The 14,750-nt window shown below is 48.7% G+C and overlaps 7 protein-coding genes across 7 annotated transcripts; 5 read left to right on the top strand and 2 right to left on the bottom strand.

Annotated features, from left to right (window-relative positions):
* Positions 1-227: 227 nt before the first annotated feature.
* COCCADRAFT_84397 (uncharacterized protein) lies at positions 228-1,474 on the bottom strand (the record flags this gene model as incomplete). Its single annotated transcript, XM_007709695.1, has 4 exons — positions 228-535; positions 594-1,035; positions 1,089-1,183; positions 1,237-1,474. 4 exons carry the CDS (start codon positions 1,472-1,474, stop codon positions 228-230), a joined length of 1,083 nt encoding a protein of 360 aa, XP_007707885.1.
* Positions 1,475-2,023: 549 nt separating this feature from the next.
* On the top strand, positions 2,024-3,726 carry COCCADRAFT_84515 (uncharacterized protein; the record flags this gene model as incomplete). The annotated part of the gene is made up of 3 exons (XM_007709694.1): positions 2,024-2,272; positions 2,321-2,454; positions 2,508-3,726. 3 exons carry the CDS (start codon positions 2,024-2,026, stop codon positions 3,724-3,726), a joined length of 1,602 nt encoding a protein of 533 aa, XP_007707884.1.
* Positions 3,727-4,496: 770 nt separating this feature from the next.
* On the top strand, positions 4,497-5,710 carry COCCADRAFT_1336 (uncharacterized protein; the record flags this gene model as incomplete). The annotated part of the gene is made up of 4 exons (XM_007709605.1): positions 4,497-4,594; positions 4,646-4,668; positions 4,722-5,434; positions 5,489-5,710. The coding sequence occupies 4 exons, from the start codon at positions 4,497-4,499 to the stop codon at positions 5,708-5,710; spliced, it is 1,056 nt and encodes a 351-aa protein (XP_007707795.1).
* Positions 5,711-7,173: 1,463 nt separating this feature from the next.
* On the top strand, positions 7,174-9,947 carry COCCADRAFT_1335 (uncharacterized protein; the record flags this gene model as incomplete). Its single annotated transcript, XM_007709604.1, has 5 exons — positions 7,174-7,891; positions 7,940-8,142; positions 8,308-8,493; positions 8,540-9,653; positions 9,700-9,947. 5 exons carry the CDS (start codon positions 7,174-7,176, stop codon positions 9,945-9,947), a joined length of 2,469 nt encoding a protein of 822 aa, XP_007707794.1.
* On the bottom strand, positions 9,895-11,322 carry COCCADRAFT_84552 (uncharacterized protein; the record flags this gene model as incomplete). The annotated part of the gene is made up of 1 exon (XM_007709693.1): positions 9,895-11,322. The coding sequence occupies one exon, from the start codon at positions 11,320-11,322 to the stop codon at positions 9,895-9,897; it is 1,428 nt and encodes a 475-aa protein (XP_007707883.1).
* An 827-nt stretch (positions 11,323-12,149) lies between these two features.
* COCCADRAFT_84475 (uncharacterized protein) lies at positions 12,150-12,377 on the top strand (the record flags this gene model as incomplete). The annotated part of the gene is made up of 1 exon (XM_007709692.1): positions 12,150-12,377. The coding sequence occupies one exon, from the start codon at positions 12,150-12,152 to the stop codon at positions 12,375-12,377; it is 228 nt and encodes a 75-aa protein (XP_007707882.1).
* A 479-nt stretch (positions 12,378-12,856) lies between these two features.
* COCCADRAFT_32985 (uncharacterized protein) lies at positions 12,857-14,282 on the top strand (the record flags this gene model as incomplete). The annotated part of the gene is made up of 7 exons (XM_007709647.1): positions 12,857-13,111; positions 13,189-13,268; positions 13,322-13,418; positions 13,488-13,615; positions 13,664-13,732; positions 13,779-13,926; positions 13,974-14,282. The coding sequence occupies 7 exons, from the start codon at positions 12,857-12,859 to the stop codon at positions 14,280-14,282; spliced, it is 1,086 nt and encodes a 361-aa protein (XP_007707837.1).
* Between the last annotated feature and the right edge of the window lie 468 nt (positions 14,283-14,750).

Genomic DNA, 14,750 nt, shown 5'->3' with positions numbered 1-14,750 from the left:
TTTGATGCTTGTCATGTCTGACTCAGAAAGTCTTGGTTGACATGGATATCGTGCAATCAGACTACTAGTGCCGCCAATGCCCTGCCTGAGGTTGCACAAACTAGTAGTGAGATTAGACTTCAATTTCTCTTGCATGCCGCTTGATGTTTTTTTTTCATCTACAGAGTTTATATGCATATCGACCTTTATCTAGCATCTAGCCTTTTTCTCTCTTACTCTCTTCCCATCTACTTCCCCTCTAGCGCCTCCCTCCGTCCACGACTCCCCAAATCCAAATACGGCGCCTCGCCCAAACTCGCCACACGGTCTCCCGCCCTCGCCTCGACATAGTCGTACGTAGCACAGTGCCAGGTACTCCTATTATCCCAGATAGCAAGGTCGTTCTTGTTCCACTTGAAGCGCACCTGGACATCGTGATTTTGCGTGACGAGGTTGAAGAGGTAAGGGAGGAGGAGGTCGGATTCGTCTTTTGTGATGCCGTTGATGCGTTTGGTGAAGCCTTTGTTTACGTAGACAGATTTCCAGCCGGTTACCGCTGTGTATTGGCGTTAGCATGTGTGAAAATATCGACCTGAGATAGAAGTGAGACTTACGGTTTGTACGAATGACGGGGTGGATAGCTGTAAGTGCATCACCTTGGTTGAGCGGGTTACCACGGACGCCCTTTCGAAGCGGATTACCTAGTCTCTCTGCCTCGTCGAGGAAGAACTTTGCGTCGTGGGTTGCGGTGAGGCCTTCGAGGAATGTGCGCATGGCGGGGGAGAGGCGGTCGTAGATTTCGTAGCCAGAGGCCCAGAGGGTGTCACCGCCTGTGGCGGGGAGAGTGTGGATCTTGAGCATGGCGTAGTCGGATGGTACGGGCTCGAAGGTGATGTCGCTGTGCCATCCTGCTGATGCGAAGCGGCTTACGTCTGAAAGTTGGTGGGTGAGGCCGCCGCCCTTCTTTTGCTTTTCACTGCTGATGACGGAGATTTGGTCGCCTAGTTCAGAGCCTTCTTCTGTGAGGGGGTGGACGTGGAGGCCTGATGATGAGGGCTATTGAAGTATTAGCCTTGCTGATGTAGTGACGCTGATATTTTGAGACATACACATCCTGAGAGTTCAGTCAATCGCAACATAAGGTCTCGCATCTGGTTAGGAGTGACATCTTGATTGCGCAAGAAAACAACTCCGCGCTGAGAGACTGTGACATCAAGTCAACTACTGCTTCAGTATAGTCCATGTGCAATGACTGACCAGTGACGGCTAGGTCCTTGATCACAGCATCGCTTGCCTGAAGCAAGTCGGTCACTTGGAGGCCTTCAAACTCTCGACCAATGACCGGCGTCAAATCTTGGTACTTGTAATTTTCCAATGATCCAGAGTACACCAAGGGTTCCAACAGTCTCGACCTGGCGGTGGCGTTCCCGCCAAAGATGCGTGTGCCACCGGCGGTGTATTCATCCTCGGCATTGACGCGCTCTACAGAAGGCATCCTGGGCGGCTAGAAGGACAATGGATTCGGTTGACAAGCAGGATAGAATGCTGGACACAAGGCTTTCAAACTGGAAACTGCTCCGGACAGGATGTACAATATAGACTTCAGCACTGCTCGCTTGGAAGTCTAGGATATATCAATCTCACCCGAGATCCAGGATAGCCCATCTGCAGTACACGTGGTGTAGCACGTCATCGGGTACGCTGCATGTTATGGGACTAGAGCCGACAGCCATGGCTGCGGGCGAGTTGCACTACCTTTGAGGGTAATGCCGGGGTTTTGGCGAAAGACCAATGAGAAGTGCATGCACGTGCCCAAAGCCGTGCGCTCCCCTCTTTCTCCTCCTTTGTCGGCGCAATTGCTGCCTCGGGAGACAAGTCGTAATGGCGACGAGATGGGCTTGAATTGCGCAATAGCAACGAGGACTACATATATAGGGGATGGGCGTGAGCAATACATGTATTAGTGCATCCATTTCCCGTTCCAGGGCCCACTCTTCTTCCAATTGAGCGTTGTGTTGCGGTTGAACACTGCGGTCCTCTCGAAATGGGTCAAGATATTGAGGCTGCGGCCCCGCATACGACGCGGATTAGCGAAGATGCCAACTCGATCAAATCGCTGCCAAAGGTTGGAAGAGAGGAGCTCGCGGATATTGTTCCTCCTCATGAAAGTTACGAGGGCCGACACCGTTTCGATCCCCATGCAAGCTGGACCATTGAGGAAGAACGCCGACTTGTACGCAAAACGGATATTCGGCTACTCTCATGGCTATGTCTCATGATGTTTGGGCTGCAGGTAAGTTTTTGTGGGGTTGAACCGGAGCGTGGATACTGATCGGTGTAGCTCGATCGCGGAAACGTATCAAACGCGCTTGCAGATAACCTCCTGGAAGATCTCGGCTTAACCAGCGATGATTACAACAACGGTACAACCATTCAACTGCTTTGTTTCCTTTGTGCGGAATTCCCAGTGCAATTGTGAGTATTCGGGAGACTGCATTTTGATATCTGTCTGATTGATTCTCTGTTAGCCTCACCAAGCGATATGGCTTCAAATACGTCCTTCCGACCATGATGATGGCCTGGGGAACCGCTTCTTGGGCTCAGTCATGGATGCACGACCGTACTTCATTCTACCTTGGCCGCGCGGCCATTGGTCTGTGTGAAGGTGGCTTTATTCCTGGAGTTATCTTGTTTGCGACCTACTTCTACACGTCAAAAGAGCTTTCCATACGCCTTGCGGCTTTCTGGTCCACTCTCAACGTCGCCCGTGTCGCTTCCGCTCTGCTTGCCGCCGGAATTCTGGAAATGCGCGGCGTTGCAGGAAAGCCGGGATGGTTTTGGTTATTCCTCCTCGAAGGACTTTTGACCGTCGTTATTGCTGGATTATCATTCCTGTACTTGCCAGCTGCGCCCACATCTACGAAAAACGTACTTTTCCCCAAGGGCTGGTACAACGAGCGAGAGGAAGTCATCATGGTGAACCGCATTCTCAGAGACGATCCGGCCAAGGGTCTCACAGCCCTCAAGGAACCCGCCACTTTCAAGGATATCCGCGCGGCCTGGTCTGATTCTTCCATGTGGGGTCTGTACTTCATCGGTCTCATCGCCTACATTCCCGCCTCGCCCGTTCAAGGATATCTGACACTTACGCTCAAACGTCTCGGTTTTAGCAGATTCGACAGTAACATGCTTACGATCCCATCTGCTGCGCTCCAAGTCATTACCATGTTGGCACTCGCATACTCGAGCGAATATTTCAACGAACGCACATTCCATTGCATATTTGGCGAATTCTGGATTATGCCACTGCTCATTGCCCTTTTGACGCTTCCGGACGGTGGACGCGAGTGGGGCCGCTTTTCATTGATCACACTGATCTCCGGATATCCATACTTCCATCCCTTAGTCTCGTCCTGGATATCGGAAAACACATTTGACGTCAAAAAGCGCGCAATTACCGCTGCAACATACAACGTCATTGTGCAGATTGGATCTCTGATTAGCTCGCAGATTTACCGCAAGTACGATGGCCCGTACTACAAGCAAGGAAACTCAGTGTTGGTAGCCATTTGCGCGCTGAGCGTGGTGACATTCCTCGTGCAAAGAATGGCGTTGACGCGTATGAACAAGAACAAGCAGAAAAAGTGGGAACAAATGACTAGCGAAGAGAAGGCGCTGTACCAGGCGGATCTTGCCGCACGCGAGCTTGATGGAAACAAGCGGTTGGACTTCAGATTCACACTGTAGTCCGGATCAAGAAGGTTGACCGGGCCATGTCGAGGAAGGGTTACTGCTTACGTGTGCGGGGGTACTGGGCGACACGGCACATAGCTTGGATTCTGTAACTTGGCGATGGGGTCGCCAATGGAGCCGCAACGTGCTCGTCAGCCGAACCGAGGTTTTTGCGAATCGCGGGTGTACGTAGCCGCAGGTCGATATTCGAATTCGAGTATGGGACGCCTTGACACAACCGCCTTCCATTAATTTTTATCTTAAAATTTGGCATCAGTTTCCCATTCATGCTGACAGAATATATCAGGTTACGTTTTGTATTGCAATCTGGTATCCCAAATCTCAAGATAGTTGATAACCGATTAGATCTTGGTCAACATCTGGTAACACTGAAAGGTTATCTTAATGGAGACTGTTAGTCTGACCCACTTCTCCAATCGTACTCCACTTAGCATCATGGCGTTATTGCGGGGATGGATGGCGAAATATCACTACACGTGCCGTTGTCGTCTGGACTTCGAAAAAATTCAACAACATTGAGTAGCGCCGCGATCTCCCAAAGAAGATAGCGTCTCCGATGCAGAAAGCCTCCTGACACTTTTGGCTGTCGCGAGCGGGTTGTCCCATTTTGGTAAAGGTGGCACAGCTTTTCACCGTTCAGTCGACTCATCGCTAGAGTGGAGTGGTTACACACAACGGCTTGTTACTTGTGAAGTTTTGCATCCTTTTCAAACTCAAGTCGAACTTTATTCAGTCATTACACGTGCCTTTTCAACAATTACAAGATGGCGTGGGAAGAACCTCGTAAGACCGGTATGCAATACCGTCGCCTGGGTAACTCCGGGCTGCACGTCTCAGTACTCGGTCTAGGAGGATGGCTCACGTATGTTGTCCTGTGGTTTTTGCACATATGCCAATGCTAACCGATTTATAGATTTGGTGGTCATGTCGAAAATGGTTTTTGACCCTGTGCTTATGTCAATTGATCACATGACTAATTCCAGCATCAGAACGCACATTCTCCATCATGAAGACCGCATATGATAACGGCATCAACTTTTTCGACACTGCGGAATCGTATGCTGGAGGCCAATCTGAGATCATCATGGGCCAGGCCATCAAGAAGTTTGGCTGGAACCGTAACGATCTTGTAATTTCCACCAAGCTCAACTGGGGCGGCGCAAATGGAGAAGTCCTCGTAAACAACCATGGTCTTTCTCGTAAGCACATCATTGAGGGACTTCGTGCATCGCTTAAGCGTATGGACCTCGAGTACGTTGATATCGTGTATGCGCATCGTCCCGATCGCCTTACGCCCATGGAAGAGACCGTCCGCGCCTTCAACCACGTGATTGAGCAAAAGGGCTGGGCCTTGTACTGGGGCACATCCGAATGGTCTGCAGACGAGATTGCTGAGGCTTGCGGTATTGCGAAACAGCTGGGTCTCATTGCACCAGTCGTCGAACAACCACAGTACAATTTGCTTGAGAGGAAGAAGGTCGAGAGCGAATTCCAACGCCTATACTCGCGCTTCGGACTTGGTCTGACTACCTTTTCCCCCCTGAAGTTTGGCCTCTTGAGCGGAAAGTACAACGACAGCCCAGATGCGCCTCCAGCAGGCTCAAGATTTGCAGAGGGCAATGATAAGTTCGTTAGTGGAATGCGGGATAGCTATGGAAACAGCGAGTGGAGCAATATGATCAACAGCGCCAAGGCTCTCAAGGTTTGTCTTACAACTGCCATCCTTCGCTGAGTTTCATTGCTGACGTTCCCACAGCCGGTTGCCGACAGTCTGGGTGTTAGCCAATCCCAGCTATCGCTCGCTTGGTGCTTGAAGAACCCGAACGTTTCTGCAGTTATTACAGGTGCCTCGAGGCCCGAGCAAGTCATTGACAACTGCGCGGCTTTGAAGGTCATTGATAAGCTTACGCCAGAAGTGATGGAGAAGATCAACGAGATTGTTGGGCACATTAAGCTTGACCCTGCGCGTCAAGATTAGAGTATCTGTTGATGTGGAATAACGTCATTTTTGGGAGAACACTTTAGCGAAGCTGCTGGATTGTGTTGGAAAAGAAGTATAGTCATATATCGCAGTGAGAATCTATGAGCTCGAAACAATGCCCAAAAACAGAATTTGCATTGATGAAATTCCAAGACTTGATTCAGATATTGATTGCATACAGGTGACACAGGGTCCCCGTAACATTGATGTTTTGGCTAGGCGAAAGGGGCTAAACTTCATAGGAGGTCGACGGCTGTCGCATAGGATGGTATTCAAAAATTTAGAGAGATCTAGGTCAGACACTGTCGACCACGACACGGTCGACAGCCACCGGCGAATGCAGTTGGTAATTGAATAAGAGCTCATACTGTCGGGCGACAGTTGTTTGGCGTCTGCCGTCCCATCGTCGCCCTGATGGTGATCCGATGGTGTGGCTGACGAGCGGCACCAATCGACACGCGTCGCTTGCAATCCACAGGACCCACCAGCATCCGACAGCTGCTCGCAACTGGAAATGGAGGTAGTGAACAGCAACGGAGCAAAACCTGCGGAATAGTTGCCTTGGGTCAAGCCACTTTATGTGGATATGCTCCAGAAATTGATATCGGCGGGCATTATCCTCCTAGCTGCAGCTCTAGTTCCTTCGCAGCCAATTTCAATCGCCCCGGTTAGCAGTCCTTCTAATTAGGTCCCTGGAGTCTCTTTGGCCATTCTGACATCCACAGAGAATCATTTGACAGTTAAGCAGACAACATAGAGCCTACCTGATGCTATTACAGTATGGTATTTCAGCCCGAGAGTTTTGGACGCCTTCTTTGTTACCGTCTCTATACTTGCACAGTGAATATATATCAACCAATGAATAGCCCGATCACAGAATCACACGATACCGCCACTTTCTCCCATATGTGTTCAGCTCACAAGTGCGGAGTGTGTCTGCTGTCAATGCTACCAATCATAGTGCGTTGTAGGCAAACTTTAAATCAGCCATGGCTGCAGCCTGCATGAATCTCGATCGTTACGTTTTCAGCTCACCCACATTTTCGAGTCATCGGGATATTTTTCATCGCAGAATATGTGTCAAAGACTCAACCTTTGAAGTCTGAAGATAGTCTTTCAATGATCGCTTTCATTTGTCCGTAATCTCGATTGTATGAACGTGTGTATAGATTCTCCCATTCGAGCACTAGGTTTTTGATGCATCTAATGGGTGAAAATTCCAAACACTGAGGCTGGGTTTCCTAGCCTTGCTTCTTTCAGGGCGCGTGGTGAGCTGTGGCTTCACTCTTATCTGGATTAGGTGAAGAGGCGTCCAATCATCCACTCGACCGTTTGGGTATCAAAGCTGCGGCTGCAATATTGACAGGCCCCAATACTAAACACTTTAAATCCCCAGGTCCCTGCACCGGCTGCAACTGAATCCCAAGCCCTTCCCGTATCGAGCCTTCACAATTTGTACCATGGACGTTGAAGCGATCAACAAAAGTCTTCTCAAAGCTGTCGAAGAGGGAGATTTACCTGAAGTTCAGAAAATTATTCTTGGTATTCCAGAGTCAAGTAACGGTCAAAACTGGTCTTTTCTGTCGCTAGGGCCAGTGTACCGCGCCTGTAGCAAAGGAGATGTACAAATCGTGGAGTTCTTGCTCAAACAATGTCGCCAGGAGGACTTTACCGACTTCACAAGCCGCACTACGTTGCTTCATCGAGCTGTTCAAGGAGAAGGGACAAACTTTTGCTACACAGTAGGGTTTCTAACTGGATTTGCTGCTGGCCATGGTGGGCCACGGACGGTGAAAAAGTATGTGAATATCCCAGATCATGAAGGAAAAACGGCTCTTCACCATGTAGCTGCAATGGGCGATTATGCAATGCTTGATATCCTCTTTGAAGCAGGTGCAGATATCATTGTCAGAGACCATCGAGGCCTTTTGGCCGCACATATCGCTTGCATAGAAAAGAAATATGAGACGATGATATGGCTGTTCAAGAAAGATCCAACGGGTATAGACGAGATCATACATCACGATTTGGCTTCGGGATCTACATGCCTCCATCTGGTCGCAAAGAGAAATTGTGGAAGGGAACTTGGTTACCTTCTCGGTTTGGTGCGTGCGCCCGTCAGCATGATCCCCGACATCCAAGGCATGTATGTGTGGGATCTCGCATGCAAAGGAAACAGTCAGTTGTTCTATTTGAGTTTAGCAAGTCCCCTGCTAAAAGATATAGTTCAGGAACAGCCTAGAGTATCCAGGAGGAGGGTCACATCGGGAAAGTACCCTTATATAGACCCAGAGCTCCTATACGACAGTGAGGGGAGACCCAAAAACAGTGAAACGGTCCAAAGGTTTCCCATCAATCTAGAAGCAGCTAGTGTACTTATCTTCCAGGATCACAGTCGTGCCTGGCCTGGCTATCGATTCGATTGGAAAGTATATCACTTTCCTGGAGCACTCTGTCATTTCTTTCCTTTGAACTATGTAAGCAAGCACAATATTTTCGTACCATCAATCACTAATGACGAATAGTTTAGAGGAATATATGTAAAGCTACCGATTAAGAAAATAATGATACTGGAACTATATTGACGAATACAGGCATTGTTCGGAAAACTTTTGATCGAGGATCGTATCAAAATTAAGGATATGGATAGATTCATGGAAGGTTTTCAGTATGAACAGTACATAAGGGATCCAGATAATCATGGACCTGCGGTCCTGAAGCATCGAGAGCCCTCCTGTACTGTGACCCATGGCGGAGGCTCCAAATCTTTCACAATTGCGGTACGAACATTCTAATTGCCTTCAGCTGGGATGCTAATCTGGGCAGATGCCGTACTTCAAGGTACTCACAGAAGATTCAATCTCAAAATGGAGGAAACCGGAGTTGGTGAATGAAAGCCTAAAGCCTTTTTTAACAGACCACTATAGCAAGTCACTGGAATCTCTCAAAGCACCCTATGTACCACTAACTCTCGACGAGTACTGTTGTCCTGCGCTGCCAAAGTCAATGTTGGATCGTAGGAACGGAGACCAAGTACTTACTAAAGCCGAAAATACAGACTCATATCCTAAGGAGCTTGTTACCGTGTGTCAACTGTGGATTCTGCAATGCACAGATGGGCTCATAACTGCACACGAACCGGAGAGAGAATCAAGTACTAACAGCTCCGAGCCCGACTTTCCCTCGTGGGGACATGACTGCCTGGCAGGTGATGTTAAGCGGTATATCGGCATCATGCTGTCTCATTTCGTGGACAGTCTTAACCGTCCGTCTGAAACAGGCTCAGGCAATCCCATCCTCAACACTTTCGAGAATTTTATTGCCTCATGTGCTCATGGTGTGGATGAGTACAGCAGAGGGGAGGATGTGAAGAAGTTTGACATTGACAAGGAAAGAAAATTTCTACACGACATTGATGATATACGAGGAGAATTGGAGATGATCAAACGCGTCATTCTGCAGCAGGAGGAGGTCTGGAAAACTTTTGCAAGCAATGCCTGGCCCGAACACTGGACAAGTGGTCCAGAAGGACACATGGTCGTGAAAGACGACGAAAAGAGATCTACTCAAGAAGAGGATGAATGGCAACTTATTTTACGCACGCAATCTCAGTTCGATCGATTTCGACGTCGAATCGCGCAACTAGACGAAGACGCCGCCCGTATGGAGAAATCCATCATGGCTAAACTGGACCTGAAGCAGAAACATGCAAGTCTTCAAGAATCCCATGCAACGGCCGTCATCAGTGCAGCCGTTCTCGGCTTCACAGTCATAACCATCATCTTTACGCCCTTGTCTTTCCTCACTAGCTTGTTCGCTCTGTCAATTGATCGGTTCCAGAGAAACCAGGTTGATTTCTTCATACCCGACCGCGAGAACGAAGCCGACTTTACCAACCGGACTCGAGTTTACACAACAAACTATATTGGAAAATGGGCTGGTAAGTACTCTCCGCACGTTGTTCCACAATAAACTGACAAAAACAGCTACCACAGTTCTTGTATCTAACGCTATTGCCCTGCTATTCATGTGGCTCGTCGTCGAATACGGCATGGGCGTGCCCGTGCTGCGACACAACGCATTGCGGTTGCTGGGCTTGCCAAAGCGGATATGGAAATCCAAGTTTGTGAGCAGAGGAATCGAACGATTTAAAAGGAAAAAGGTTCCAGAAGAGAAGGATTCTACAGCAACCTCTCCACCCACTTCCTCAAATAATTGGCCACTCCTCGGATAAGCTCATCGTGCACAGCGCCCTCTGGCCAAGAAAAATTGAGCGTTGCATTTCCATCACCACCAGTCACAACACTAAGTGCAAACGCGCTCGCCACCATATTAGGAGACTGACTGAAAACCATCCTACCAACACTCCACATACTCTTCTCATCTTTCTTGTTCGGCCAAACCCCCACATTGGACAACTCCGCAGTGGGTTTGCGCGGCTTTCCCAGCATGCCCATAAGAAACTGCGGCATGGAGGAAACGTATTTGAGAAGCGCAACTGGATTGTCAGTTCCGGATTTTGCTACTTCGGCAGCAATGATGGATTTGACCGCTCTGGATGTTTCCCAGGAGAAGTTTTGGAGGATATCGGTTGAGGGACCGTCGGACGAAGTAGGTCGATCGTGGAAGAATTCGTATTGCGTGATTGCAGACGTCATCTGCTTCTCTCCAATGTTGAGAAATCTTCTCGCTGATATCGGGCCATCAATTCTCAATCTCTTGCATTCTTCAGCTGGGAGATTGGCGAAGAGTGAGGCTGCTAGAAGACATTGCAAGGTCGCTGTCACGCTTGTCTTCTCTTCCCGACACGTCTGAACTAGTTTGCTTGTAGTCGCCCTGGATAGTACAACTGTGAGGAATCGTGGTTTTGGAAGTACTGTGACATCTTCTGGGACCGGATTGCCAGTCCACAATTTTTCGGAGGCGATGGCGTAAACAGGAGCCAGTAGAGTGTTCAGAATGGTCTTGCTGAAGAAATACCATGATATTGGCATGGGGTGTAGTTCCTCAAATGGCGATAGCAGGGCTTGGTCAAGCGTTTTAACGGCCGGATCCACGTTGTTTGTCTTTTGAACAGAATTCAGACCTGCAAGAAAAGACCCGTGGAACAAAAGGGCCGAGGTGCCGTCTGCTAATGCGTGATGCCATATCCATGTCGCAGTGAATCTAGATGTATCGGATAACGACCTCAGCACGAGCAAACGCCAAAAAGGCTTACTCCCCAGGTTTTCCTTGAAGTCGCGGCTGTGCTGCTGTGCCAGCAGTTCGTCAAGCTCATCGTCGGCCTCTCCATCTTTAGGGAATGGGCTCCTGCGATCATGAAATTCGGTACAAGTGCGTAGATCGATTTCGGGTAATCGTGCGAAGTATACGTCTGGGTAGGATTGGTCTTCGTTGAGAGCAATGGCGCTCAGGGCTGGGTGTTGAGCGATGACATGGCGTAGCGCGACGTAGACCTGGCTTTCAAGTGGAGGTTCCAAATTTCCTTGAGTTCTGTATTCTGCAGTGAAGCCTACATTTTTGTAGAAGCCCAGGTGGTGTCGTGCCGTACTGAACGTCTCCAGTCTGCCACATGGGCGTAATTTTTCGAGGCTCCCCAGATCCAGCATTGCAATGTTCGCGTATGTTTTCCCCCTAACTGCAGCTCTAGTTGCATATAAAACCACTCAGGTATTCTCCTGCAGAAAAACACAATCTCGATACCCGTCAGGGTCTCTGCTGCTATTTGTCCAATCTATGCCAAGATGAGAGGGATATCTACTTTGGATTAGCGCTGCTATTGTGTGATGAACATCATAATGTCGCTCAACATGATTCGAACAATAAGATTAACTGGAACAATAAGAAAATCAGGACTGAGACACAAATCGGGCGAATGGAATCGAGGAGGTCTTACCTTTAGGTAAGAGCAGGAGAAGGAGGCTACTACGGCTTCAGCATCTTCAGCCTCAGTACCGACGGTCAATATTTCCCCCTCGGATTTCCGAGGAACTACGAATTGCACTAATACTCTAGATCCATAACGTTTATCATGAAATACAAAGTGGTTGCCTAATGGCATTCCAATTAACTCATGTTGGGGTCCTGATCCTATCTAGGCCTAGTGTTTGGATACTTGACTCGTGTTGATCATCCGTCACGTGACACTATCTCAGGTGCAAAAAAATCACAAAAACATACAACAGCGGGGATTCGCCAGTGGTCACCCACCTGACTACTAGTCCGCCGGTCGAAGGTTTAATGTCTGGGGAGCGGACGAGACCCAATTTTGTACTTCGCCGATGGTTGTATGTGCCAGAAAATTGGAGGTTGGATCATTATCACAGAAGAACATGGGGTTTTGCAAAGTAACGAGACCTGTAAAAATCTTGAGCGATTTGATGAACCAGTAACTCAAAATCCCCGCCATAGGCCATTGGAATATTCAAACTCCATAATGAGAGCACCGACATGGTCAAGTCCAGAAATCTTGATACAAAACAAGTTGGGTACAGATGGTCCTCCAACATGCGCCTCCCGACCGCAAGTGTTCACTACTATCAAGGATAATGCCAAGCGCCCAGGAAAGTCAGCCGACAGCACTCCCAGCATATCTCTCCATTTTGAGATTGAATGTATTAAAAAGGTCGAATTCGTACCACCACGACGGTCAAAAAGCGGTTGAAACTAAACTTGGCACAGTCATGGCCTCTTACGCATGCCAACCTGTGACTGGATAGTCTTTTGCACAATATCACCATCCACATCCGCATACCATTCTCCCCACAATCATCGCAATGCCATGTTGTCGAACCATGATGTGCTCCACATAAAACGTTGCTTGAGGTTGGTCAAGTAATAACAAGCCTTTAGCCGAAATGCAAGAACGCTATATTAGCTCCCCAACTGCCGACGGTGAATAAGTGCGCACGAGGTAACAAGGACAATTTATATTCACGCGATCCTACTGCATGCTGTGGGGCCGGCAGTTGCAAGGTATCAGTCGAGATATGGGGCAGTGTGAATACTAAGCAGAAGACTCGAGCGTCTGAATTGTATACATTGTCTTCGAAAAGATATGAAGACCTGTACACAAGACCTTCTCGAAAACATATTCTTGTCTCTCACCAGCACTCTGTTTCCAATACAACTTTATCCGTCATAATGCGTTTCACGCCACTCTTTTTCGCGGCCCTTGCAGGCGCTGTGCCGCAGTTCGGCAACAACCAGCGCTTCACGATGCTACGATTTGGCTGCGCTCAAAGCGTCATTGATCGTATTGATCCTCTCGTGAACCCAGGTCTCGCACCTTCACCACATATGCACCAGATTGCAGGTGGTAACGCGTTCAATACCACGATGCCGAGTACAGATATTTCGAAAATAGCCAGCTGCACTACGTGTGGGTATAGTGAAGATGTACGTTTCTGTCTTGTAGATGCAAATATGCTAAAGTGAAAGAGACGAAAGAATGCAACACAGCTGACGATATATAGTTGAGTAATTACTGGACAGCGAATGTCTATTTCAAAGCAAGGAATGGGACGTACAAACGTGTTCCACAGGTGCCAAACCGGTTCGTATACACGACCTTAATCTTTCTAATTCAAATGTATTAATGATAGTCAGCGACCTCTTCAATGACAAGTACACTGGCAAGACCACTGGTGGTTTCGTAGTATACTACGTTTCTGGTAGCAAAGGCGATGTTACAGCGTTCAAGCCGGTAAGCAAAAGCCTCAAGTCCGCCCGATATCCTAGGGATAGCCAAGAGAGATCTAAACCACCTATGCAGGGATTCCGCATGCTCGTCGGCGACGCAGCAAACCGTGTATCCAGAAACCGCAAGTCCCAGACTTGCTTCCGATGCTACACCGGACCCAATTTCGGAGGTGACAACGCTGCACCGTGCCAGGACGCCAAGCGAGTATCTCGTTCATGTCTCCGCTATCTTTTACTAACGTCTCGTAGACTCGACACAGAAGGATTCCCTACTACACCCTGTCCAGGTGGTATCCGAAGTAACATTCTTTACCCCACGTAAGTAACTTGCTGTTACCATCACATCACTGCTGATACAACACAGATGCTGGGACGGCGTCAACCTCGACTCACCAGATCACAAATCGCACGTCGCATATCCGACAAACGGACCTGCCTTATTCACCGGTACCAGCACAGGTGGAGCTTGTCCATCCAGCCACCCCGTTAGAATCCCACAACTCATGCTTGAGGTACCCTTCCCCCCACCCTATTCTATTCATTCACTGACTGTGACTAGATCGTCTGGGACACATCCAAATTCAACAACAAAGCCGACTGGCCCGCTGATGGTTCCCAGCCCTTTGTCCTCAGCACAGGTGATAAAACAGGGTACGGCCAGCACGGCGACTACGTGTTTGGGTGGAAAGACGATTCCCTCCAGAAGGCCATGGATGATGCGAAAGGCTGTATGGGAGCGAATTGTGGAAGCTTGAAGACGCAGCAGCCAGCTGATGGGAATAAGTGTGTTGTTCCAAATCGGGTTCCCGAAGAACGGGATGGGTGGATGAAGGCGCTGCCGGGGATGGATGGCATGCCTATGGAGTAAGCTGCTTGGCTTTTGTGGCGGCTGTTGGGATATGGGTCGTCGGATGTTCTTGGTATGTCACAACGCAATCTCAGTTGTAGTTGTCCTACCCAGAAGTTGTGTGAGTGTTCTCGAGAAAGCCATATTGCTTTTCTAGTGCCGTGTACACCTGACTGTCCCATCCAATGTGTCACATGTGAGTAGGGCTATATATCACGATTGTCATTCATCGCCGGTTTCACGACATGGCCAAAATCTCAATAATTTTTTGAGCTCACTATCACTGTGATACGGTTGCTCTAAGCTCTAATTTGGTTATCTACTTTGCTACTGTGTGATAGCTCACCTTCACCGAGGGTGAGTGCCAAGCCTGGTTAGTCGCAATTAGCAAACGAACTCAAGGCAAAATACCAGTAAGATACACAGACTCTACTTGCTCTCGCCTTGGATTCAACACATTCGAAAACCTTGCCTTGAAGGTTGTTCTTG

Source organism: Bipolaris zeicola (genome assembly GCF_000523435.1).
Source record: "Bipolaris zeicola 26-R-13 unplaced genomic scaffold scaffold_10, whole genome shotgun sequence".
In the NCBI taxonomy this organism is placed as follows: Eukaryota; Fungi; Ascomycota; class Dothideomycetes; order Pleosporales; family Pleosporaceae; genus Bipolaris; species Bipolaris zeicola.
Note: the sequence above shows the minus strand (reverse complement) of the source record. Positions and strands in the feature narration are given on the sequence as shown.